Source organism: Pyrgilauda ruficollis, unplaced genomic scaffold (genome assembly GCF_017590135.1).
Source record: "Pyrgilauda ruficollis isolate IOZ18807 unplaced genomic scaffold, ASM1759013v1 scaffold32, whole genome shotgun sequence".
NCBI classification, from domain to species: Eukaryota; Metazoa; Chordata; class Aves; order Passeriformes; family Passeridae; genus Pyrgilauda; species Pyrgilauda ruficollis.
The window spans coordinates 3,482,934-3,510,547 of NW_024524600.1; the positions used below are offsets into that span (position 1 = coordinate 3,482,934).

Sequence of the window (27,614 nt, forward strand, 5' to 3'; positions counted from 1 at the left end):
CTTTATCCTCTTATATTAAGATATAAAATCCTTCATAGCATTACAAGTATTTCCAGATGGGCCAAAATACAGCAGTAGCATTACTTTATCCCATTTGAGATTGTCATACTGGAGCTAGGTAATGAACTTTTTGTTCTTTGTTGAAACTAGTATTGCATATACATGTTGAGATAATTTTTTAATGATGTTTCCTTTGAGAATGCTTACTCTTCTGCCATCAGTTAAGCAATGACATTCTGGAGATAAGTAAGAGAAGTTAAATCAACATTAAATCAAAGTTTTAGTTAAATAAGGATTATGAGATACAATCCATCTACCCAGATTTTGAATAATGCAGTATTTAAAGTTTATTTGCTTATTTTATCTAAGTCTGTAATTTCAAATCAATACTGTTTTGTTTTTCAGCATATTCAGAGAAGTATATCTTTACAGGTTGTTTTACTGATTAGAGTGTTTTAACTTTACCACAGCCTTGATTATTATTTTTAATTTTTTCCAATCAAGACAGTGTACTGCTTGTGTGCTTGTTAGATCAGCAAGGTTCTCAAACTTCAGTTTTCTGCCTTTCTTATATTTAAGGACTTGTCCAGAATGTGGAAAAGTTATCAAAAAAGTAGGATGATACTAGTTCACTACTAATGAAACTTTTTAGATTGTTATTTCTACTGTTTTCCTATAGGATAGAGCAACCTAATTTAACATCACCAAGAGTGATACAAGGGCAGAGTTTAGCCAAAGTTTTTGTTTTGTGGTGAGCATTCATGAGAGGAAGTGGTTTAAAATCCTGGCCTTTGCTTCTGGTATCTGCTTGGTATTTTGTGGATGGAGAGTGTTGGATAGAAGCTTTTGTTGAAGTGTTGTGCTGAAATTTATATAATTGCTTGTCAACCTGTTCACTTCTTGTGGAGGGAAAATACCTCTGTATTCCAACAAGTAGAAGAGAGGCCTTGCATAGGATATGTAGTGTGCTTTATTAAATATTTATTAAATATTAAAATGTAGACTCTCACTTTTGTCTTCCCCATCTATTTCAGACTCCAGGTAGAGGTGGGTCTCAGAGCTCGGATTCGGATTCCTCTGCCACACCTGGAAATGCCGTGGACGTGAACTACGAAGGCTCCTCCGAGGTACTGTGCACCATTCACGGGACTGGTGTCTTAAATCTTGGATGCTGGTTCTCTGATCTGTGGAGCTGTTGGAGTAACTTTTGATGCCCTTCTTAAACATCAACTAAACAAATACTGGGAAATGTCATGTTCTAAAAATTGTTTGTTATTTAAATAAGAAAAGAAGACTAGGCCGTGTTTATATGTAACTATTAATTAGGCTTATCTATCCAAGTAGTCACAAGCAATTCTTCCTGTAGTTCTAGAGATGAATTATTAAAATTAAAGCAATGAGATGCAAGCTTAAGACTCCTTGTTAATAAATCTTTCATGAGAGCTGCAAAAAACAAGGATTGACACTTTATCATGCTTGTATTTCAGTTTCACCTTGCTTCTGCTAAGCTGGAAACCTCTTCCTTCATGTGAAGTATCAAATATATTGGGTTTTATTTGGTAGATAAATATATTTGGAGTATAAATCCTATCAGTGTTTCATGTGCTGCATGCCATACTTAATCAGCAGAATAAGTTGTTATTGCTGCAATCCTATATTTTAATGTCTTTGTATTTACAGTGTTGTCTGACATTAACTCTGAAAAATGCAAACTGACTTCACTGGCTGTTGAAACTCATTTGTGCTAATGTAGCCTGATTACCTATCTTGAAAATGTTTTGAGCTTAACATGCATACACAGTGCAGGGTTAATTACCCCTATTGCAACATTAAATGGAGCAAAGTGCCCTTTCTTACACTGAATAAAGTGTGTGATGATTCAAATAGTCCAGTGTGTGATACAAGATAAGAGAAACTTTCACTGTGCTGTTTAAAATCCTATCTGTGCATCTGCTTATTTCTACTTTCTTAATGCCTTATTGCAGTCAGTGTAATCAGACATTCCATAATATTTTGCTACATGTTCTACATGTCACACATTTTTGAGTCCTAATCTGTTTTGTGTGCATATTTAACAATCCCTGAAACAAATAAATAGTCTTAAATTGCAGACTAAAATTTTAAAACAACTTTTGTTATTGATTAAGGCATAAAAACATGCAATGAGATGTTTCTAAAGTTTGGTTAAAATGATCCAGTTCTGTTAATATGAGTGCAACATTGCTGACTGTACAGCTTGTGGGTGCCATAAGGTACCTCAGTACTAATGGAATAGAATTTTCTTGATGTGGGATGAGCTTTCAGTGTGGTGGTGTGCCTGCACTATTGTCCCATTGGCTGTTCTTTCAACTGAGTTGAAACTGGGTCAGACCAAAGGCTGACTTGTCACTCTTGACATGCATGTGTTACATAAAAAAAAAGTGTCTTTTAATTCTCCATAATTCCATCATTTCTTGCATTGGGTATTATCCGTAGTGTAGAATTTCAAACTCTATTTGAAACTGAGCTCTGAACCTGGTGATGGGATTTTAGATTCACATGTAACGCTATTCAAATCTGTTAGCCTTCCTTTTCCCTCACAGCTTCCCTGAGGTCTTGTCTCTCCTGGAGCTTCTCTTCAGGTGCACCATGGTTGGTCTCTGCAGAATGTTTGCTGTTTGTTTTATCATGATATTCCTATCTGGTTCCCCATTATTGTGCAGTCAGAAATCCATTAACTTCTTTTTCACTCCAGTTTCTTGGCTAGATTTTCTAATTTTATTGTTGCAAGATTCAAATGGAGAATAATTATGAAATCTGTGCAGATTTTTATGTTTCCTTTCTCCTCAAGCCTGGTTGAAATAAATCCTGATTTTTGAGAATTGTCGTATGAAACAGAAGGAGTGGGAAAGTCTGAATTCAGACTGCTCAAACTGCTCAAGAAGAGGTAAAAAATTTGCTCATATCCTGTCTGTGACCATATCAGCACTTCAGGTCACAAGTAGCCCTATAATGAATCTGCCCAAGGAGGAAATATTTGAGTCTCTCTTTTTTACCTTTGCAGCTTAGGTCCCAGTGTAACTGTCAACAGTACAGGGTTGCTAAATATTCCATGCTTGCAGTGAGTCTACCAGTGACATGGTGCTTTCCTTAGTATAATGTAACTGTGTCAGCTAGACAGGTTTGCCTCAGCCTCTCCTGCTGCTGTTGCAAACTTGCTTACTAATTCATAGAGGCATTTCTGCAATCTCACTGCACCACTCCTCCCTCTTTGTCTGAAACATCTGAGCACCCTTATGGGAAACCTTGCGATGGATGTGACATAATGCCTTGTAACGCTCCATTCATGATTTTTTTATGGAGCTTGTTCCTCTGTCACATGAAAGGGGCATCAAGAGTGTATGGAAAACATAGCAGTATGCAGCATGGTCCTAGTTTTTAAGGCATGTTTTAGATTTATTTATTTTCATGTCCTTAATAACTCTTCTTTCTTGCTTTCTGTATGGTATTGCTATGGTTTGTAAAAGTTCTCTCTCCAGAAGGAAAACAGACTTTGCTTTTGTGATTGTAGAGAGCTTTCAGCATAAGAATTCAAACTTTTGATTCCAGATCTGCATTTTTTTGTCTTTATTAGTTTCTTAAAAACAAATATGCATTTCACAGGGCTTCATCTGTCCATTGTGTATGAAAGTGTGTGTAACTCCCACTGATCTGTCTGAACATTACCAGAGTGAGCACACTGGGACAGAAGGAAGACAGGAGCTTCGTGACCTCCCAGCTGTTAGTGTGGGTCTTGTTTATTTTGTTTGAATAGCTTTGGTGATGGGCTGCTTTAAATTAATGACCTATTTTCCTCGTGTCAGCCTTTTAAATTGTTTCTTTTGATTCCTTGCTTAAAAACAGTTTCATCTCATATGCATGATTCCAAAGTATACAGTCAGCAGAAGAATTAATTCATGTCTAGTTTTCTGGTTTGCAGTTAATTCATGTCTAGTTTTCTGGTTTGCAGTTGTCTGTCACGTGAAACATTTGCAGTATTGGAAGACTTGCAGTCACTGATACATACACTTCTCCTTTTAAACTGCTTTTGCTTGATTTTCTTATAAAAAAGACTGTTTCCTTATTTGATTGTCTTCACATCAGACTCAGTATCATGATAAACATGGTGTTGAATCGGGCACATCCTTTGCAAAAAGAAGTGTTTTGAGCTTTTATTAGGTAACTTTTTAAAAGTGGATTTCTAGTGCAAGATAAGTACATTGGGTAAAGGGAACAGAGGGTGGTAATATAAAAAACTCATAAACTTCTCTTTTTGAACACGTTTAAGAGCTTATGTATTGCAGCAACATTATAAAAAAAATTGGGAAAAAAAATTAATAGATAGTCTTACTGGATTTTTTAATACCCCCAAGAAAATGCAAAGGCTGTTTCAGTTAATAGATGTAAATTGTAGTGCATTTCTAAATTCTTCCAGTTTTGCAGTGTAAAACTACACACTTAAAACAAAATGCATGGTTTTGTGCTCCAGAACTAGAAGAATTTAGATTCTGGAAGTTAACAACTGCCAGCTGCACAAGGCTGTCTGATTCTTTTTGCTGAAAACCTTGAGAGAGTAGATTGACTTCGTGGGGTAGGCAGCTTGCTGTGCACCGAATGGGTTTGTACAGAGGTGAAGTTTTACATTGTTTCTGCCAGTGTTACTTTTGCTGAGTTTTGAAATCTAAGAGTTTGTTCTAGGATGTGTGTTTGTGATGTGATTTTATTTGGTTTGTTGTTATATTTGCTAGGTGGTGCCTTTTATCTTCCTTATACTTGATGTGTATTTATGCTGTTATTTTGAGGGGAAAACTTCAAATTGTTGGATGTTATTCCCAAAAATGATGGAAAGAATCAATACACTGATTATTCTAGAGATAACTTGAGATGTCATTTTGAGTGTGAAGTGTCACCTCATAAAGTGAGGAAGATCTGTGGTAAGACTGACTGTGCTGCTCTCTTGGAGTGGTGTGGGACCTCTCAGAGCCAGAGTAACTTGAATATGGCTTTTGATGAACTCCTCACTGCCTCTTGTTGAAGCAGAGGCTATCAGTAATGCTCTGTTGTGGTCAAGTCAACTTCTTATTTTCTTTATTATCTGGTCATGATGCAAGTGCTGCACTTGAATAAGCTGTGGCATTCCTGATGTGATGGTGCCAGTAGGTTGTGGCATGTGAGCTATCTGAGGTGGTTTGATTACTTGAAGAAGTTACTGTTTTATTTAAGCTGGTTGTGCTTAGCATATTTTATGGAGTTGACTGCAGGGTTTTTGCCCACTTTGACTTTTTGTTTTTCCACTGACTTTTTGTCAGTTCCTTGGTCAGTGCTTTTCCCTTGTCAAGAGCTGATGACAGCTTTTAACTTGATAAACCTATGTACTGAGTGTAGCACTTGAAATACAAATTCACTTGTTTCTAGCTGTTGCTGTTTCCTGTTGCTAAAGCTGTGTTTCTTTGTACTGTGGTTCAGTAAATATCTGTAAGAGATGAGAAACAAAGAAAGTAAATATATGTGTGGGGTTTTTTTCAGTTTGATCTTTGATTATGTGAGAATGCCTAGAAGCATTGAAAAAATGGGGAATTCTGTTAATAACTATAGTCAATACCAATATGAAAAGTTTAACATGTTTGACAACTGAGAAGTCAACAAGCAGGCTGATTACTAGCTGATTAAAAGAATAGTTTGCATTTGTAGCAAACAGCATTGAGACACAGCCCGAATGAGGCTGTCACACCTCATTCAATCTCTGCCGTTTCTGGGACAGCATTATAACGTGATAAAATGTTGTCAGTGTCACCTTATGTAGCAGACATAAAACATCGCTCAGTTTGCCTTATTTAAACTGTTAATGTTTAGTGGTATTGCTTGTGATTAGTACTGTGGATAGTACATAGTACTGGGAAGAGTTCAAATACCTTTTGTTGGAAAGAATGCTGAAGAAGTTTGTGAGTTCAGGATTTTTGCTAGTGAATTCTCCTTAAACAAGGAGATAGGATGTGTTGCAAGGCCAGTGTTTAGTTACACTTTGTGAGACCTGAAAAATTGTTACTTGGGTAACTAAAGCCTTGGTACCTTGCTTTAGATTTGACATGTTTCTTTGCTAGTCCTCCTTCCACTGATACACCTATCAGCTGATGAAAACTTCAGCAAGTGCCCCTCTGTTCTCCTTGCTTTTCCTTCCTCTCTGTCCTCCATGCAGTGAGAGTTGGTCTTTGTTTTTCAGTAACAAGCATTCTCACCTGCAGTGTCCTGTTGTGGAAGGGTTTCTTGCCACTCACCTATAGCCTGATTTATGGCGATCTTCTTGAGCAGCTCTCTGCAGCCCTCTTTTTCAAACCGGAGGTTGAAACCTATGATAACTGGTGAAGATGTCACTGTAATACTTCCCCTGCCCACCAAGGTGTGATGAAGCCTTGCTTTAAAATACAATGACCTATTCAGCTGCAGGAATAACCACCAAAATGTTGGCAAATATCTGTCCATGTATAGCCACCTTAACCAAACCAAATGCTGCATGAAAGTCAACATGCATTGCCAAGTTCCTAAACATTGTTTCCCAACTTCCATGTATACAGTGGTGTCCCTAACAAAAGCTGTGTGGTGGCTTCCATTTTGTTTTCTTTTCTTTGAAAGGAATGATACATTTCTAAGTTGTGTCCTGAATTTCCTGACAGTCTCTGTTGGATGTTCAGAACATCTAAACAGTGAGTCAGTACAGAGGCATAGTTTGAGACCTCCTGTGCTGTTTTTATCTGAGGCATCCAAAGCAACCACTGAATGATACCCCTGCAGCATTTAGAATATAGCAGCTGTTAATATCTGTTGTCTTACCCACCATTGGGCTAAATCTAAGGCAATTTTCAGTCAGTTCTTTTGAATAGTCTTCATAAATTTCCAGACTTCTGGTAAGAATGTGCTTCTTAGCTAATACAAGTAAAATATGACCTTGATGTTTTCTGAATAGGCTTTTCGTAGCAGAATTACAGAGAATGTAAATTGGCATAGTAGTTATGCAAATATGTGTGGTTTTTAAGTCAGTCTTTTAAAAGACCACATTCTTTATATTTTTCCCCCCAACTGTAGATACAATCGATTGAATCTTCTGTTTCTATGCATGCCCTTGGAATGTTGCAGAGTGTTATTGCACAGAACATCATGTCAATGCTTTAAATCTGATATTTTATTCTCTTTCAGTTTCTGCTCAAATTAGGTTGTAGTGCCTGTTTTCACCTCTACAGTACTCGCCTGCTTTGCACACAAACAAAAATTATTGATTGAGTTACATTAGTATTATTAACGTCCTTCAACATCTGAACAGTACTAAGATAATGAAGAGTTAGAGATACTGATTTGATTTGACATGGCCATGGAATATGACTTTTCTTTAAGAAAGAGATCCCACCAGATTAGAATTTCTAACTGATGACAGAGTTGTAGTCCTGTAGGTTGTGACACACTTTTAGTCTTACTCATCAATAGCAGCAAAAACATAAGACAACTGAACTAGAAATTATGTTGGTTCTATTCTTCTCAGGAAGAATCCAGCGTCTTTTCTAGGAAGAAATCAATTCTACATTCTGGTATAAAATACTATATAAATACATCTTTCCTCTCTTTGTCCAGAAATTTAAATACTTGTAAAATTGAAGTGGACTGCAGGTCTTAATTATACTGAACATGACCTTTTTACCTACTTGTCTAATGATTAAATAGAGATGTTATCGGAGAAAGCCTGTCATCTTACTATTTACATAAACACAGAGGAGAGGGTTTTATCTAGTGAAAGACATGAAAAATGTCAACTGCATTTTCTTTTTAGCAATATACAAAAGGAGTGACCTAATTTTTTTATTCTTTGACTTAAAATATGTCATGATGTTTTAAATCAATATGTAAGCCTTCTGAAATAAATTATGAAATGTAGTCTTGCCCTTGCTGTCTAGGCAGACTGTTTAATCTGCTTCTGAGAACTTCCTGAGGATTCAGTTAATTGCTTTGATATATATTTGGAAAATACAATCTAGAAGCTACTTGATGCATCTTTCAGCTCTGAAATATCACTTATGTTTCTTTCCGCTAGCCCAAAATATATAGTTTCTGATCTTCCATCATGTAAAATGTTTCAGCCTTTAAATCACTGTGTAACTGGAGAATATCTGGGTTTTAGCTTGGACTTACTGTTTGAGTGCTGGTGAAGATGTGTATCTTGTATTGAGGAAAACTGTGGAGGTTCACCTGCAGTGGAAGAAATATGAATGGCAAGCTTACTTTCAGTTTTCTAAACATGCTGGACTTTATTCACAGCATGCGCTTATTGTACCAGTACAGCTGTGTGAGAGTAAGTCTGTATTCTGAGAGATGGACAAACATAGGTCATGGCCAGAAGGTGTTACAGCCCTGAGCTTCACTCACTGCTATTGGCTTTTTGTTCATGAGCTCACTGGAAACAGGCTGTAGCTGGGAGTGCTGGCCTGGTATTTCTGGAAGGCCAGTGGTGAAACTTAGATACTCAAATCTATTTAAACTTAACCTAGTCATGTGAATGCCAAGCGTGTTAAAGTGCATCCTGGTTTTTGGTTTGGGCTAAGCTGTCCTATAGCATGTGTATAGTAGAATAGTCATGAGTGTTTTCCATATGGTGAAGTGCCAGTTACCCTGAAATGGTTCTCTGTGGTTGTGAGGTTGAGGGTTTTTTTTTGTTGTTGTTGTTTTTTTGGTGTGTTTTTTTTTTTTTTCTGTTTTGTTTTGTTCTGTTTTGTTTTGTTCTGTTTTGTTTTGTTCTGTTTTGTTTTGTTCTGTTTTGTTTTGTTCTGTTTTGTTTTGTTCTGTTTTGTTTTGTTCTGTTTTGTTTTGTTCTGTTTTGTTTTGTTCTGTTTTGTTTTGTTCTGTTTTGTTTTGTTCTGTTTTGTTTTGTTCTGTTTTGTTTTGTTCTGTTTTGTTTTGTTTACCATAGTTCTTAAATATTTTCCAAGAATGGAAAACAGTGAAGCAGTGAAGTTCCATGGTTCTGTAAGGTTGAATCATGTTGTAAGTGCTGGAATAAAAATACAAGATGTTGCAGAAGCTTTGTTTGTATTAGCAAATGCAGCTCTGTGCTATATGAAGCTATTTGTGCTGTATGGCTCTCTACCACACGCAGCTGTGGATCAGCAGCAATCATAGCATCCTAAATGGGACCACTCATTCAATTCTATGTAGTTAAAATGGGATTGACTGCACTATCATCAGATATTGCTAGAAGGTGCTAAGGAAGCTGAGTTGCTATGGCTGTGACTTTAAAGCTTAAATAAGGTGCCTTATTTCTTGGATTCTAAGGACCTGAGCACATCTGAATTCCATCCTGTAAAAACTGTTTTGCCCATGGGACTGTCCTTCAACCGTCCTCCAGTTTTAATTTGTGAAAAAGGAACTTTGAGTAGAGTAAGCTGTGCTCTCACTCATTAACTAATTAAGGCAAGATTTCATACTAGCTCTAAAAGACCATTTCATTAAAGCTGAGGGCAAAAGGAGAGCAGTTGGCAGAAGAAGGGAGATTGAATGCATCTATATGTAGCTGTCTGAGGTTCCAGTTACTGATGATGGAGCCCTGGGAGTTGTTATGCTGACCCTACCTAAGGTACACACATCTGTTCAGTCAGGTGACTAGTTTCTTGCTCCATTAACTGTGTTGAATAGCTCTGCATTGGTAGTGACTGGGGAGTAGACATCTACATGCAAATTTTGGGTTTTTTTAAAACCTCAGTTGGGAGCCTTCAGCTGATGAAAAAAAAATCATTAAAAGTAAGACAATATTTTGAAAAGGCTGAAATTTTCAAGATACTTCTTTACACAGCCAACCCCATCACCCCTAGTCCTACAGAGTAGTATCAGGACAAGACAGAAACCCAGAAACCCTTCAGTCCTACATATTCATTTTCCTGTTACATGATTTTAAACTGGGAATAGTTTATGTGAGGATTAGGAGGACTCTGTGGTAGCCTGCAGTTGCTCTGGTTGTGCACTTGGGTCTGTGGGTTGTGCCTGTGGGTCTGTGCCCTGCTTTTGCTGGGCACTGTGTTTCAATGTTGTAGGCCAAAGTTCTTCCAATAGTTAATAGCTCTGTAAATTATTTTAGTACAAAAAAACCCTCAAATCCCATGCTGTTTTTTGTAGTGAGATTTTCTTCTAGTGTTGCTTTTAGTATCCTGGCATACTTCCCAAAAATGCAGTCTTAATGATTCATACAAATATTAATGTTACCAGAAAAAAATAATTTACCTTGAATGGCTTTAAGTAGGTAGAGCACTGAGAAGCTTAACATTATCAAGCCTGAAAATGAATCTCAGCTATTAGAGGAGATAAGTAGTTTTTTGTTCTTTGGACTTATTTGTAAGTCTATCTTGAGAAAGCTAAATAAAAAAAAAATCTTCTGGTGCTTTCATGGAGTCCAAGATCTTTAGTGAAATTTGGCATTATAACTCAAGCTGAGGCAAGATGCTTTCCTAAAAAACTTCTACGTAGCAGTTTCTGTTCTGCTGTGAGTGAAACCCATGTGTTTTGGAGACTTTGCACTGAGGAAGGCCTGTCCCACTGCAAACAGCATGGTACTCTGGTGGTGCTTGATGCTTGGCATGACCCATGGGCCTCCTGAAAGAAGAATGTTTCCCTTGGGATCAGAAGATTGGGATTTGAAGTTTAGCATCTCACTCATTTTCATTGGAGTGCCTGGACTATTGGGTCAGGGGCTGTTTTGAGCTGTAAATTGTGTGCTGTCCCTAGTCGTTTGTTTGTGCGTGTATATTGGGGTTTGGTTTGAATGCCTTTTTAAAAAATTGTTCTTTCTGTGCATGGCTTCAGAAATTCTGTGGTGATCTCAAGAACTTTTCCTGATAAAAACTAGTGCATGTAGTTGTTGTGGTTTATTTTTTATTCTGTGAAACTGGCAGGCATCTGCAAAAATCATTGAATTCAATAAATTCTTGGTGAGAAGATACAAAAACAAACCCAAGTAATCATCATTTAACTTCTTTTAGGCTCCTTTCTTTCTGTGTAAAGTGAAAGATAAACTCAACTAGAAACATCAGCTAGGGAATCATGAGTTATGGTGCAGCATTAAAGGGGCTGTAAGTGATGTCTCTGCTTTTATTAAATGAAGAATGTGAAATACCTTTTGCTTCTCTGTGGCTGTGCTTTATGCAAAGTAATCCCTAAGTACATGTTAAAAGGAAACCGACCAAAATTCAAGATACTCTCACACTTGCTTCTTCTGTAAAGGAGTCTGTTAGTTAAGGTATCCATCCAGGTGCAGGCTTACTGGGAAGGATGCCTCAGCTCCTCCCCCAGGCTCTGATGACACCTCTTGGTTGTAGCTATGCTATCTCCTTTTTATCCAAGACAGGTTTGGTCCTGATGTAGGATATAAATTCCTGCAAACCGACAGAAATGTTCACTAAATTTAAGCATCTCAGACCATCAGGTTTCTTCCCTTCTTCTTACATGTTTGTCTTTAGAATAGTAAAATACACTTTTGAACATAATTACAAAGTTCATCTCAAGATGATACTGAGAGATATTTTTTATTTGGCTGTATTTAATTTTAAATTTTTTAAAGAGAAAATTAGTGATCCACCAACCCAGTTTCCCAAACAAGGTTGTCACTGAGGCTGATAGTTACAGATCCAGGAAACTTACACACTTCTACCTGTTACTGCCTGCTGCCAGAAGGATCCTGATGATTCTGATTTTCCTGCTGTAAAGGCAACTGAATTAGTGCTGCTGACATCAGAGTTGACATTGGATATGATCAGTGTGTGAGGTGCAGCTGGTTCCTGGGTTCGTGCAGTATGAGGCTCTGATGTATGAGTGCAAGTTGCCTGTGTCTGTAGGGGCTGGTGTTCCTGCCCACCTCTGTACAGGAACGATGACATTTCTCATGGCAAGGACACCTTGTTGCTGAAGGGTGATGGCTCACTCTGTTAGAGCCTGTATGTCAGACCTTCAGCAAAAGCTGCATTAGAGTAAGGGTGCATGTGAGAGCTGACTCCAGCAGTGCCAGGTCCCCAAAACTGAGGCCAGCCACAATCATGACAGTGCTGGTGGAGAGCCTGAGACTGGTGGGTGATGCTTGCCTTATCTCTGCTTGTATGAGAGGAAGAGGAGGAGGTTTTGTCCATGTTTCCCATCTGCCAGTGGCAGTATGCCTGCCTCCCCAGAGCTCCCATCCCCCCTGCAGGCTCACAACTGCAGCACATTCCCTTTGCTCAGCAGCTCTGCTCTGCCTCTGGCCACTTGTCCTTGTGGACCTTGCCTTCAAATCTGCCTCCCTGCCTGCCCGGGAAATCTTGGCTGGCTTTGCCCAATAATTTAGATGAACGATTGCTGTCCCCCTGCTCTAATTGCGCATGTGATCTATTCTTTCCTCTTCTCTAGGGCTCCTATTTGCATAGAATAAACACCAAGCACAATAAAACCACAAAAAAACCCCAAAAAACCACCAAGCCCCCCCCACCCCAAAAAATCAAACCCAAGCAAAAAACCAGATTTTGCTGTTTAAATGAAAAGAGATAAAAGGTAAAAGAAAGGAGAGGCCTGAGCAATTTTCTGCACTTATTCTTTCTAGATGCACTTACTGGAACTATGAGGAACACATGCTTTTCTCTATGAACAGCTTTTCTCTATGAACAGCAGACCTTCCCATCACTGGAAAACTAAACACAGCACTGAGAAACTAAACTCAACATTGAACTGCTTAGTAGAGTTTCATCCTGAAAGGATGCTGTTGCACTGTCATTGTATGAAATTGACTTCTTTCTGTATAGAACCTAATCCTATATTTTGTGATCCTCTATGGTTCATTGCCATTTGCTGTGTGCCTGGCAACTCCTTCTGGTTCTTGCACTCAGAGTGACTCTCACTGGCATCCTACGCTAATTGTATCAGATAAACATTACTGGGAACATAGTAGCTGAACAAATTTTCTGTAAGTATACTTATATATTAGTTAACTTGGTTTAATCTGGAGTGAAACTGTGCTGCTCAACTCTGCAAATAAACAAATGGTTGTTAAGGTTGGATTCCTGAGTAGGAAAGAGTACTCTGTTTTGTTTGGTCTAGTTGTGACAAAACTAGTTTTCCATATGATATGTGGCGGACTTGACAAGCAACTGTATTTAGTAATTAACTTCTGAAACACTAAATGAATAATAGAAGTTATGAAGGCTCTGTTTAGAGCTTTGGTTGCATTTGAGTAGCTGAACATGGTAGTTTTCCTGGGTAAAAACCATGTAAATATTGTTGAATTCTTAGTGACTTGTGAAACAAAACACTATGAATGCCAAATTAATAAATTAATGCTATTTGTGGTTATCAACATACACATTCATTATGTTCACTTCGTCCTAATATTTAAATCATTTAGCATCCAGATGCAAAGTTAAGAGCAGAAAAGTCCCAAAAGTCTTCATGTGTCCTCCATAACTCATATGTGAGCCTGTGCTAGGTGAAGTGTGATAATCCCATTTAGAGGAGTGCTCTCATCTTGGATACTGGAGAGCCTTGATTTAATGTTTGAGTACACTACAGTTTGTAGTGGTGTAAGAAACTTAAGGATAACATATAAATGTAAAAATACATATTTGAGATGAATTAAAGGGACAGAGGGCCTTAAAAAAGTTACATGAGGTCCCTTTTGCACTGCTTGGAATTATGGGGAGTCTTAAATGTGAGATGAGATTTTTAGCTCTTGCTCTGGGAAAGTCTCAGTGTCACTACTGTTATGGGCTAGAGTGTGGATGGGAATTGGGCTCAGAGTTGGCATGATAACCACATGAGTGAGGAGCCAGTGTGTAGTCCCGCAGTCAACACCAGCTGTAATAAACTGTGAGAAATTAGGTGGATGATACTTCTGGTAAGTGGCAGCTTGAATCTCTAAGCATGAATGTTTAGAGATACATAAAGAGGAACATAACACTGTTTTCATTTGCGGGTTAATGGGTAGAATGAGGGCATTGATCTGCCAAATTTCCACTCTGGTAAGCTTGTAGTATGTATGCTGGAAAGAAAATGGATGATTTCTGATTCTTAAGGCTGTAGAGATCTGATTTTCTTGATGTGATATTTATCTGAATGGCATTTACCAATTAATTATATGAAAGGTAAAAAGTGGTTCTTAGTTGTCAGGCCCATATTAAAATCAGTAGCTTCAATATGGAGATAATCGGTTTATGAATAACTGTGCTTTAGAGTGGGTCTGTATATCTCCTTTTTAAAGACCAAAGTCTAGGTGCTACCTTCTATTTGGAATAAGAATGTGATTTTATGAGAAGTTGTATGGAAAATTATTTTGTTGGGGCGGGAGAAGGAATTGCAGAACAGTCCTTTTTGTTTTGCTAAATAAAATGTTGTTGCTAGTATGTAATACTGTTGGGTAAAAAACTCACTGAATAATGGAATGTGCCTTTTGCAGGCATTTTCTAACATTTTAATTGCAAAAACTCTTATTGGAGCATGAAAGAATTAGTATGAATCGTCGAAATTGCATTGACTACTTCTTAAGTGTGCAAACAAAATTTACAGTTCTGTATAAAAATAAGATGGAAAAGAAATGTATTTCATATTTTCCTTTGTTTGCTTTTCCTTTTTGTAATAGGGCTTTATTTGTCCTCTCTGTATGAAGTCTCATGGATCAGCGGAGGAGCTGTTCAAGCACTATGAAGCAGTTCATAATTCTGGCATTGATTCAACTCACGGAGGGGAAGGTCATCTGTCACCGGAAAGGTGAAGCAGAACTCGTTTGTGCATGTGCTTTTCTGCTGGTGTTGAGCTGCTTCTAGTTACACTGAAGGTTTTATTAATTTGAACTTAGGCAGTCAAGTATTTAAATGTTCATGTCCCATTTCCAACTAGAATTAAAAGGCAGCTTGTAACTTACGTTGTCTGATACTGATCTGACAGTAAGTGAAAAGCAAATACATGTGTTTATGATATTAAGGCACCTGTTTCTGATTCAGCAGACAGTGCAGCATTACAGACCAGAAGGATTTTTGCAAGTGTGGCAGGAAAAATATGGGTTTCTCCTAATTTCTGACATAGAGCTGAAATGTCATCATTGGAGAGTGGAGAGGACAACCCTAAAGATAGAGAAGAAACCCAATTTTGTCCCTAGTTAATTAGGGTACTTCCTGGGTAATTACAATATCAATATCAGTATTTGCCTAAATGGCTTCCCTTATTACCTAGTTATTTGCAAATCTGAGAAGTTTCTATGTGTGCCAGTAATTATCCTTCTGTGTTTCAAAAAATCCAGGCTGATCTTCAGAAATCTTAACCAGTTTATTTAATTTTTTTTTTTTTTTTGGTCAAAACTGTATTTTTAAATACATCCCTAGGAGGAATATCAGGTTGTTTCATTTTTGAGACCAGTGGTATGCAGCAGGAATCGATAATGTGAAACTTCTCTAGAAATACTTAACTGAGTAGTCTGATTGCTTTGGGAAGGTTTTTCTTGGGGGTAAAATTTATATAGGTTTCCTCTTGCTTCCTGCTAATTCTTTTTCTGTTCAGTGCTTGTTTTGTGCTGCTGGAAGTAGCAGTCCATGCTGCTGTTTTGTCACATTCCCCCACACTCCCCTGGTTTGTACACAGGAGATTCAGAGAGAGCAGCATGGAGGTACACAGCACATCACCTCACCCTGTGGCTTCTGCTGATTCTGGGAAGTAAAGAGTTCAAATGTGTTGGCACAAGCAGAAATATGGCCCAAAAAGACAAATAATTGCATTGAAAGAAATAAATGTATTTACGTAACTAGCTCAAGAGAGGGTGAGTCTTTGGTGAGGAAAGAGTGCGAAAGATAACATTTCAGTTGTTGCCCAAATGCAGATCTGTATCTGATCTGAGCAAAGCTGGCAAGCCAGTAGGAGCTGACATTAGCAGAGGTTTTGGATGACTCCTTCCTTGTGGCTAGCTGCCTTCTCTCTCAGCTGCTGCATCAAAAGAAATCAAAATTGGGGCTTTATACAGGATAAATTGATAGGGTATTAATGAAGTCATATTTGGCTTCTGATGTGCACATTTATTCAATAATGAATATTCTTTTTATGCCTGATTTAAGTATTTTTGGAGTAATTCAACTTGGATTTGAAGTGATACTTTTGTAGGATAATAGCATTCACATGGGGAAATTATTGGTCATAACTATATTGTTTATATAGTTCATGAAATACTTGTTTTTATGCCTGCAAATTTCCAAAGTCAGCCAGATGTTGACTGGTGAAATTTAGTTATTTTTCCCTGGCTCCTGACAGTTTAAGGACAAATAGTTTTGTTTTCTTTTACATAATTGAAAAAGTGGATAAGGTCAAGGAATTTAGATGGAATAAAGGGAGTCTGGTGAGAGCCATTGTGTAACACATGAGCTATATTTTACTATTAGTGTGGTGTTCTTTAATGCTACTCATTTGCATGTTTGAGAAAATCTCATTAAACATAAATATGTTCTTCCAAACCTTGGAATTCCGTATTAAAGAAATATTGTAGCCTGCTGCAGGGAGCCACTCCACTTGCTCTCCATGTATGAAGCTTATATGCAATTCTTAGGACCAAGATTGGGAGGTGAAATTCCATATGTAGTCAATAGGAAAAGTTAACTACTGGAAATTACACAGTTTCCTCTTCCTCCCACTCCCCAGTAAACTATGATGAATAAGTTTCAAGAGTAAATCATGTATCTCCCCCCCAGTGTGATTCAGCAAGGCCATCAGTGCTCAGTACTAGGGTGGAGGCACTGGCTTTACAAGTGGGAAACTGAGTGGACCATAATGAAAAGGCACTAAGGATTTTCTAGTTGGTAGGCTCAGATGTGCTTAGAGGAGGAAGGGATTGTCACAGCACTGGCAGAAAAGGAGATTTGGTGAGGATTTGGATGATGGGAAGAAAAGCAAACTACAGTGCCTGTAGTGATCCCTTACACTAAATCCCCTCAACTCCCCCCCTCCTGCCATACATTTTCCACTGGTTAAACTAAATTCAGGTTTCATTTTAAAATAGTTGAGCAAAATTTTGTTTGGGATATTAAGGCAACTGCTGTAGAAGGCTCCTTACGTTGCAAACTCATTCCTTTTTCCTCCCCTCCACCTTATCTCTACTATAAGCTAGCTTTTTACAACTCAAACCCTTCAATGTATTATGAAGACCAGAGCATATTAAATGCTTTGGTATTGCAGGTCTGGTGTATGTTGAGTCCAACTTCAATACAGCTGGCCATTCCACCTGCTTTTTTATTTATAATCTGAGAACTGAGTCTTAGCTCATTTACTTGTACTGATGAGAAAGTAGCTCCCTCTGTTCCACCCACAACCAATGTGCAGGTTTTGGAATGCAGCTACACCTGCCTCAGTAAAGTTGTATTTGCAAACCTCCAGTAAATGTATCACACAGGCAGAATAATGTGTACATAACAAAATTTTCCTCTGAAAAAAGTAAATCTCCCAATATCCCATGTTTGTTTTGTCATTAAAATTGGTCCACCTTGGAATTCTTGCTCCACTGGTTCAAATGCATGTTTCACTTGCTACTTGATGACCCTGACCTGATGTTAATATGCTAATGTAGATTGAATTTTTTCCTTACCAGTTTAGCTAAGGAATAACTTGCTTTGGTGGTTTCTTTACTCCTAAGTAGGAGATAATTTGAAAGAACATTTTTGGAGGAGGGGATAATGCACAGTAGCAGCAATAAAATTGTATGGTGTAAAACTGAGAGGATTTGTTGGCACTGGTACCCTCACGTATATATTCTGTGTAACCCTTAGCGTTGCCACTGTACAAACAATAAGAAAGAGTATTTTTGCATTATTTTAATGACCCTTGTAGTCTTGATTTGGAGTGGCTATATCTCAGTAATGCAACATTATCCTTGTGTGTATAGTTGTGCAACCCTGTAAGGAGACCTGTGATTTTGAAGGGTGCTGTGTGAATCAATACTAACAGTTATAGCCTTAGATTGTGTGTTCTTGCCTGGCTGGAGGCTTGAGCATGAAATTTGAGAATTTAAAATTCTAAGGCTTTAAATATTCAGACCATTAAGTGAATATGTCTGTGGGGCATACCAAATTTCTGTGTGGATGAAAAATTATGAAACTGCGTATTTCAGGAGTAAGATAGCATGCTGTTGCTTAGCAGTGTTCCTTTACATGATATGGGAAGTGAAGAAGATGAAACCTGTCCTTTTGGTACAGAGGCATGCAAACCAGTTAAATGTTCCAATGCATAGCTTTGTCATTCTGAACTCATGTGGTTGAGCTGATGCGTTGATTTAGATTTACATTCCGTTTTCGGGAGACTTTTTTTCTTATCTATTTCTTTACTTATCCATTTAATATGTTTAGCATTTTTCAGGAGATGTACAGAGTGATATTAATCTTGTTTCTTCAAAGTTTAAAAAAACCCTAAAAAGAAATACTTATAATTATGTAAGTTATATTTACATAGTACGTGGCTATCAGTTCAATTACTTAACACACATTACAACTTGTATGTAATTGACAAAATATAACCACTGTGTATTCATTTTCTCCACTCTGTGGATATATTTATTCAGAGATGAAGTATCACTGCTCCGACAAGAAGTCCAAGACTTGCAAGCTTCGCTGAAGGTTGGAAATGTATTTTACTTGCACTTGGTTCTTTGTTTCAAATTGAAGTGTCTTAAGCAACCAAATTTATAGTCTCTCTTCCCATCTTCTTCTTTATTTTTTATTTTTTCTTTTTTTTATTATTTTTTTTTTTATTTTTTTTTTTATTTTTGTTATAATTTTCCCCCTCAGGAGGAGAGATGGTATTCAGAAGAGCTGAAGAAAGAACTAGAGAAATTGCAGGGGCAGCGGCAGCAAGTAATTGCTTTAAAATACTTGAAGCAGGTTTATCGTCAGCATTGACATTGAAGATTAAAACCTTTTTTGTAAGGCACGTGGCCTGATTTAGTTAGTTCTGTAATCTAAATATTGACATGTTCTTGCAAGCAAAGCTAGTTATCTCTACACAGTGTAACTGTATATATATAAATGTAAAGAACAAAGAATAGATAACGATTCTTCCATACTACTCACTACAAGTTCAGTCCAGACTTTTCCTTCTGTTGAGCTTATTCAGAACTCAGTTTATTAAAGAAAGTAACTTGAATTTGGTGTTTCATCTTTTATGAGAAAAGGCTATGGAGTCTTTCTTGTAAGAACTTTTGGAAAACAGCAGTGGTATTTCATAGGTATCCAGCTGAGCTCAAAAAATAGTGCAAGGCAAATTGTGGTGTGTTGTGCCCTAAAGGAAACTCTTGCTTTTTTATTACTATGAGCTGCTTAGATGCGGGTTAGTTACAAACCTCAGAAACTGCTTTCTGTCAAAGCTCCCTCTCAGGATGTACTTCTTGATGTCTGTAACCTCTGTTTGTAGGACAGATTTCTATATTGAGGAAAGGGAGGGGGAGGTTATTCTTAATGGAGCCTTATGAGAGGAAACCTTAATAGTGTAGTGATATATGAAATGAAAAGTCATCTTGGCCTTTTCCAGTCTTCCAAATGCAGCTGTTTGAATTCAGGTATTTTTATACTGCTGTGCAGTATTTGAGCACAGAAGTCTTTGTTTCCCTGTGTTTTCCAAAAAATGGATGAACTTTGGAAGTAGTAGTTTTTATTCCTACTGTCTAATGGTGCATTTATTCTGTTTTCTTAAGGAATCTAAATCTGATGGATTGACAACAGCTACATCTACAGGTGGCTAACATTTTATTATATTAATTTCTGCACTGCTTTGGAATTTAGTTTGGTTTAGCTTTTAGGTAAATTAGCACTTCTGGTAAATTAAAGAACTAGAAAGCTGGAATTTTACTGGCAAAAAAAGTTAATTGTGATATCTATTAAGAGCTATTTATGTTAAGCAATAGTCTGGGGAAATGTTCCAGGGGCTCAGGGTTTGAAATTTTTAGAAGCAAAACCGGAGTTCTGAATCTGAAAGCAGTTCTTATGAGGCATCTTGAACATTTCTTTAATAATTTCATATATTCAAGCAGTCAGATATGTACTATAGCACAATCCTATATAAACTATAGCATTTTTCAGTGACGGTTTTATGTTGTGTTTTTCTCTGCTCATCACTAGCAAAGAAAACAGTGAATTTTTTATTGTTTTGAAGACCCATAATTTTTGCTCAGTTTTTCTCCATGAGGCTCTCATGAAATAAAATTTTCCCTATTTGTACATAAACTATCTGACTGATATTGATTAAAGCTTTTAATTACAGTTCAGGGCTTGGACTTCAACATCATGTTTCAGTGCTCTGCAGGGCTATTTGTGAGCAATGAAAATCAATATGTACTTAATCCTGCAGAGTACTCAATCATGCTTGCAGATATTTAGCTTCAGTAAAGTGTTTCACTTTGCTAAGATGATTGGCTGTTAAGGGATTTTGGATTACATATTCACCTCTCATGGTTAGTTATGAAGAGCTGTATGAGGAACTGTATTGTCCTAATTCTTCTAGAAAATAATGCTTGTTTTTTTTATGGAAATAGAATCATTAGAACGGCAACTAGAAGAGATCCAAGTAGAAAATTTTAACATTAAGCAAATGAAAGACTTATTTGAGCAAAAAGCAGCACAACTGGCCACTGAAATTGTGGGTAAGTCTATTAGCATGAGATCTGATTCTCTTTATTTGTGCAATTTGTGAAAGGGATCATTTATTCAACTTCTTTCTTATTAGATCTTAAATCAAAGTATGATGAAGAAATCAGCCTTCGGGAAGGTGCAGAACAGAAAGTGACGAACCTGAGACAAGAACTGCAGAAAGAAAGAAGTACAGTAGAAGACTTAAAGACAGAGCTGGTATTCACATCACATTAATGTTTTGTTGTTTTCAAGTCAAGGGAGGGGTTTATTTAAATGCTTGCAAACACAGTTTTAAAGCAGTGAAACTCTTTACATTGAAGTTGAACTTGAAGATGTATGCTTGTGGGGTGAAAAAAATCAGAGTACCATTGTTTTTGATCTGCATTTTCAGTGTTTTTCCAGTGAGAAATTATAAGTTGTTTCTGACATATATTAAAATTCACCCTGCATTATGTTATAGTCTTCTCATTTGATGCTCTGCCCTTCAGCAATTCTGCAGTGTGTTACACATTAGATGTGCTGCACAGACCTGAACTTGGAGCATGCCATTGCTGACTTCCACAGCTATCTTTAGGTCACCCTTTTTCCATGAGGTGTTATGCTCTGACTGTCCTTGGGCAGATGGATTTTTAAGAAGTGCTCAGAGAGCTGTTTTGTGACATGGTGGCTGAAAATCTGGCAGCTGTCATCATCATGCCTATGTTAATCTTGTCCCTCTTGCACTTGGCTGATAATACCGATGTGTGTGTATTCCAGGATTTGGGCTCCTGATGACTTTTATATTCAGCCATGGCTCCAGGGAGCAATCCCAGTGACTCAGCAAGTTGGGCCACTTCTAAAGCAGTAATGCAAGGAATTTCCTAGTTTCTCACACTCAGCTTAGACTCTGGAGGAAAGTAGGACTTGTTTATCCCCCTTCTTCCCTGTAGCTGATTGCCCTCAAGGGCCTATTGGCCTTGCCCAAATGCTGGATCTATCCATTCCTCCCTGTTCAGTTGCTTCTTGTTTTGCCTTTTCCTTATCATTTATTCTGTTCCTTTTCTAAAGATGGCAACGCTCCTTTTCTCTGCTTTCTTTATTGCTCCTAGTTGCCACCCCTCTCCTTTCCCTCCATACTGTTTCATGCTGAGGAATGTCATGGTGCAATTACCAACAGATTTTACTTGTGGGTTTGGTATGAGCCATATCTGATAGTATCTTCAAGACGCTGCCTTCAGCTGCCCTTTTGTTTTGTCTGTGGTGATTTTCTGAAATAAATCTTGAAGACAGGCACAGTATCCTGTATCTAGCCATCTACCTATGTAAAAGTCACAAAAATTAAATCTTTGAGACAATTTTCGTTTTGTCAGATTTGGTTGAAATCAATCAGCAAGTTCAAAATTTAGCAGACAAAACCTAAAAACTAGCCTTTAAATCCTTGGGAATTATAAGCACTTTGGGAAACACTTCTTTGGGAAAATTATAACACATTTTCTTTGGGAATTGCAAGCACTTCTCTGTGGTTTTGGGGTTTTTTGGGGGAGGCTTTTTATCTCTTTTTTTTTTTTTTTTTTTTTAAATTAAGCCTAGCTGTAATACTGTATATGTTACCTTGTCTATAAATGGATGATTTGATAGATTTTTAGAAATGACATTGACTCTGGAAGCATGTCTGCCATTGTGATGTTGCTCACTGCTTACAACTTTTCAGCTACAAAGGCCTGGTGTGGAAGATGTGGCTGTCCTGAAAAGGGAGCTGGTCCAAGTTCAAACACTGATGGATAAAATGACCCTGGAACGTGAAAGAGAATCTGAAAAGCTGAAAGATGAGTGCAAGCACTTGCAGGCAGAGCAGGCCAACTCTGAGGTATAATAATCATGCCTAATAATAATCATACATAAAGATGTGTGTTCTAGCTTTGCCATGATTATCATATGAAAATGGAAAATTGTAATTAATCACAATGAAAGAGCATTTAATTGAATCTTCTCACTTCTTCAAAAGTTTTGGGTATTCTGCTTTTCTATCAGTTATGACTTCCACTTCCATACAAACAGAAAAAAAGGAATGCAGCATCTCAGATTTGGATCTTTACTCCTCAAACTGTCTAAAACAGCTCCTGGCTAAAACACAATTTTGCTAAGTGTTACTCATAAGAAAATAAGAACTGGAAGTCCTTCATGGACACATTGGCTGCAGTGCTTGACATAAATGTATGGCTATGTTTCATCTCAGCTTTTTTCTTTAAGACCACATCAAGGACTGAAAGTTTAAAGTGGTTTTTACGCCATCCTTGGCTGGTTTTACAGGCTGGTTGAGGATATGCATATTAATATTGGTTTTCAAAGTGCATATCTTTAAAATAAGGTAAATGCTCAGTATGGGTGAAAATAACAAAAATCGTATTAATGCTATATGAGCGTCTTCAAATACTGCAGGAGAGGGATGTGAAGAATAGTACAGTCTACAATTGTCACCTAAATCTGTGACACATTTTTTCAGAGCTCTGTCTGAAACTGGCATCTACATCTTTACATGAATATTCATACTGAGCGGTCTCTTTCATCTTTAGTTTTTCACTGTAGTTGCTCCTGCATAGTGAATGTGTTATGAACACAGCTGCACTGCTTTGGAACTAAACATTGCTATGAATCTCTGCTTATTAGGATTTGTTTCAGTATCTTATAAATCTTCAATAAATGAAGCTGCTAGGCTTGATTGTTGACTTGAGTGCCCAAAGAAGTAAACAAAATTAGTAGCCTAAATTGAGGGTAAATTTAATAAAGCCAGGACTAGGGGTTTTTTGTGTTTGGGTTTTTTTTCCCCCTCCTACTAAGCAAAGGCATTAGAAACACTGGAGTATTTATAAAACGAATTTGAGGAAGCGTGCCTACTACAGCTTTTGCTACTGCTTCTTTCCATCTTTCATCCATCCATTTTATCCTTCTGCTTTCTAATAGAGATACTTAAATTTGAGGTAATTTTTTTTCAAAAGCATTTAATTTTCATAGCAAATTACTGTCATATCAAGACAATTTCAAGATGTTATTAAACAGATGCATTCCTGTTTTTTTAGTTGTTCATTATTCATACAGACACATCAGCAATAAAATACCAGGACTGAATATTTACCCCGGATGTGTTTCCCTGTTAAGAAAGAAGTGCGGGATAGTCTTACTGAATTGTGAACAAGAAATGGATCTTTATGCATTTAAATTTTGAGTCTAGTTGGAAAGGCTGCAAAGGTGTCCTTTGTAAGCTACCTGCAGATTTTCTGCATTATATTCTACCAGTATGAAATAACCATACTGTTTTCTGATAACATCTTGGAATCTTTGGCCAAAAAAGACTGATCCTAGGATGTGTTTTAGCTAACAGCTCTGCTATGAGACAGCGTTGTGAAGCACAGCGTTACAGAAAGCCAGTGAACTATAAGCAGTCAAATACTGTGTCCTTATGTTCTCTTTGGTGTTCCTTTTTCTGTAGGAAGGGTGTAAATTGGATGGTCATTGTCTATTATTTCTGTTCTGCTTTAGTTCACTTTTGAATTCAGTATTTATGCATTTGTGCTGAAATCTCTGCTTATGAGAACGATAGGAAAGAAAACTTCTTTTTGAAAGGTCACTACTATATACTGTATTTGAAATGAGTGCATTAATACACAACATGTTTTAGGGCAGCCATGCCCTCAAGTGCTCTTCTTGTTTTCTTCCATTACTGTATTCAAATACTGGGCAGTCATTGATATATTCTGTTCTGTACTGATCCTGTTTAATGGGTAGTGTTGTTCCTCTGATTATGCTTACCTGCAGGGTTGATGTGTCCAAAAGTCACACACCAAGTTTGCATCAAATGCCAGACTTGCTTCTAGAGCCTTTTCCAGCACAATTCTCTTCCTAGGGCAGCCAAGGTTTTGGCGTTGTAACTGCAATGACTTGGATAGGTTTCACCTTTGGCTAGAACTGTGATAATTATCAATGGATAATCTGTTATGATTTTCATCTGCTTTGGGTTCCACTTGGCATTTGCTACTGGATTGAGTCAGATTTTTGTCTTCCAGAATAGAACATAAATGAAACTCAGCTGGGAAATTATGCTCAGTGTTACTTATGATGGTGTTCTGAGCTTAGTTTACAGGTGATTTTTTCCCTAGGCTTTTTATTTATAAAGAAAATGTATTTTTATTTTGCTACCAGCCTTCTTCCTTTTGTTGGATTATGCATGGAAAGCTTTGTTTTAAATGTGGATTTTTGTGTTTGTCTTTCCAGGCTACCATTAAGCAGTTAAGAGCTGAACTTGCCAAAGGACCTCAGGAGGTAGCTGTGTATGTTCAGGAGCTGCAAAAACTTCAAAGTTCAGTCCAAGAGCTAGAACAGAAGAATCAGGTGAGAATGCTGTTATTTCCTATGCTTGTCAGTTCACATTAAAATGGAAACACGTCACACAATGCCTTTGGGAGCACTGAAGACTAACTTCTTGCAGAAGTTGAGAATTCCTTTGCCATTTTGTTTAACAATTGGACTGGTATAATGCACAAGCAAACACCATATTAATAATCATCATAGCCTGCAACTGAAATTCTTTCGGTTGCTATGATTGCAAATTTTTAATAGATGTAGTTTATGCTTACCTATCATTAAGCAGAATTGCCATCTCACACATTAAAAGTAGTACCCCTGGAAATAATACATTTGCCTAAAAATCATAATTTCAAAGATATTCTGAGTTCTCTTTGTTGGTTTTCCAGTTTCTTAGCTTTTAGATTATACTTTTGTCATATTTTTCAGGCCATTTACTGGCATTACGAATGGTAGAAAATGGAAATTAATTCCAGAAACTTCTCAACTTACATTCTTTGAGAGCTGTTACCAGAGCTCTTTGAGCTTGCTGCATTTTGTATTTGTGTTTAGTCATGTATTGTGGGGGTAAAAATGGAAATAAAGGGGGACAGGAAACAAGGACAAAGATGTGTACTGCTTTATGTTGTATGTAACACTGGATATGTGAAGTGTCAGTGAGCTACATTTCCTCTTGCAGTTTTAGTGACTTAAAGCAGTTTACAGCCATCTCTTTATGCAGCTTTTTATAAGGTGGTATCCATAAGACTTATATGCTAACTAAGGAATTTTGACCCTGGAGGAATTAGACCTAGAAATGGAAAAGGTAAGACTGTCTTCCAATAAGAGAAGTTGCTTCCACTTTGAACAGTGTGTCATCGTTGAAAAATCTGTCAGGGAGGAGCCATTAATTCACGACAGAATACATTATATGTAGAATATATAGAATATAATACATTTGATATGAACATTGACTTATAATCCAGTTGCAATGTGGGAAGATACTTCTGTGCATTGATGCAAAGGTTTTCAAGCTCATGTACAAGTTCAAACAAGAAAGCTGTTTCTTCTATTTTCAGGAGCTATACTGAGAAGAACAGAGGTACAAGTTTATAGCATCAGTTTTCTGAGATCAGCTGGAACTCCATCTTTGTCATTTTTAAAGCACAGTAATTATGGGGCTTGGCTTGTCTTGCAGAGGCCAGTAAGGGCCTGTAGCCCAGAAGACAGCTAGCATGAAAAACCTTTCAACTTTTTCCCAAGCAATTGCAGTTGTTATTTAGTTGATTGGAACATTCAGGGAAAACAAATTCGTTTTCAGGATATGGAAATAGAGTTTGTGTGGTGTTCTCAGTATGAGGAAGTGAATTTATGTGAGAATATGAAAAACAGTATTTCCAGTTGAAACTGTGTGCTGTATGGGCTCCAGAACCAACATGTGTAATACAAGATACAGGTTAATATTTTCTTTAATAATGTTTTTGAACAAGTTCTTCACTATTCAGCATCAACACTTAGAAAGAAATTTGAATAATATGTTGAACAGCTGCAAGCAAAATTGTACTTGAATTGCTATCTAACTCTCTTCACAGAGTCTGACTGAGAAGCTGCTGAAGAAAGAACAGGACTACACCCAGCTGGAAGAAAAACACAATGAAGTATCTGTGAGTAAGAAGAATGTGCAGGCAAGTTTTCACCAGAAGGACCTGGACTGCCAACAGCTTCAGGCAAAGCTGTCTGCATCTGAAGCCTCGATACAGAGATTGCAGACAGAGCTAGGTGAGAAGGCAGAAGCAAGCCAGAAGCTTAAAGAAGAGTTGTCCGAAGTAGAGACAAAGTACCAGCATCTCAAGGCAGAATGTAAACAGCTCCAGCAGCAGAGGGAGGAAAAAGAGCAGCATGGCCTGCAACTCCAAAGTGAGCTCAGTCAGGTAAGTTTCCTTAAGCCTCCTAGAACATCCTGCTTGAATGGTTCCTTAAAACCATCTCATAAGTTTAAAAAACTGCACATGCATATTTCTTCTGGACGTGCATTTACATTTCCTTATTTGAGAGAGAGTAGTGAACCAGCACTTGTACTTTACTACTCTATAGGAAATTTGAGAAAAGTGAGTCTTGGTTTTACATTAGAACTGAACAGTGCTTGATTTGCTTTAAGTCTGAGTAGTGAATATAGTAGGGAATATCTAATGTGAAAAGCCATGGTAATGTGAAATCTTGATGTTGCTTCCTTAGTGATTCTCCCCAAACATCTTCTCTTTATGCTGGTGATAGCTGGGAGAGCACCCAGAGCATACATTCCCCTCCACCAGAACCTATTATTCTGCTGAGTCACATGACTTAGAGGAGTTTCATATAACATTGAGCATTTTGAAACCTGAGGTTGATTGAATTCAGTTGATCTTTTTTTTGGAGAGTAATGTGTTAGACTGCAGAAATATTTGTGTATTAGTAATCATGTCCAGACATGAGATGTAAAAAATTATATATTTATTTGTTAGTATGACATACTTCATTTTAATCTTGCTAAAGCTTATTTATTTTAAAGTGAGTGTTTCTGAGTTTTCAACCCTTTGTAAAATCTGAAACATATCCAGTTGCAAGCTCCCTATGTATAGTTTATCTTGGAAGAACCGTATTTTGGTT

At 37.4% G+C, this 27,614-nt stretch overlaps 1 protein-coding gene across 3 annotated transcripts in view; it reads left to right on the top strand.

The window, feature by feature from the left end:
• Positions 1 to 27,614, top strand: part of EEA1 (early endosome antigen 1) — a 67,641-nt gene that overhangs the window by 7,102 nt on the left and 32,925 nt on the right. Inside the window, exons 2-11 of one of the 3 annotated variants that reach the window (XM_041474236.1) lie at positions 1,035 to 1,127; positions 14,642 to 14,769; positions 18,590 to 18,644; positions 18,816 to 18,881; positions 19,718 to 19,757; positions 20,555 to 20,662; positions 20,746 to 20,867; positions 22,342 to 22,497; positions 24,900 to 25,016; positions 26,561 to 26,899. In XM_041474236.1, the coding sequence (XP_041330170.1) occupies positions 1,035 to 1,127; positions 14,642 to 14,769; positions 18,590 to 18,644; positions 18,816 to 18,881; positions 19,718 to 19,757; positions 20,555 to 20,662; positions 20,746 to 20,867; positions 22,342 to 22,497; positions 24,900 to 25,016; positions 26,561 to 26,899 (1,224 nt within the window). Of the gene's footprint in view, positions 1 to 1,034; positions 1,128 to 14,641; positions 14,770 to 18,589; positions 18,645 to 18,815; positions 18,955 to 19,717; positions 19,758 to 20,554; positions 20,663 to 20,745; positions 20,868 to 22,341; positions 22,498 to 24,899; positions 25,017 to 26,560; positions 26,900 to 27,614 lie in introns of those variants that run through there. The other 2 variants (XM_041474238.1, XM_041474237.1) reach the window with 2 other exon arrangements.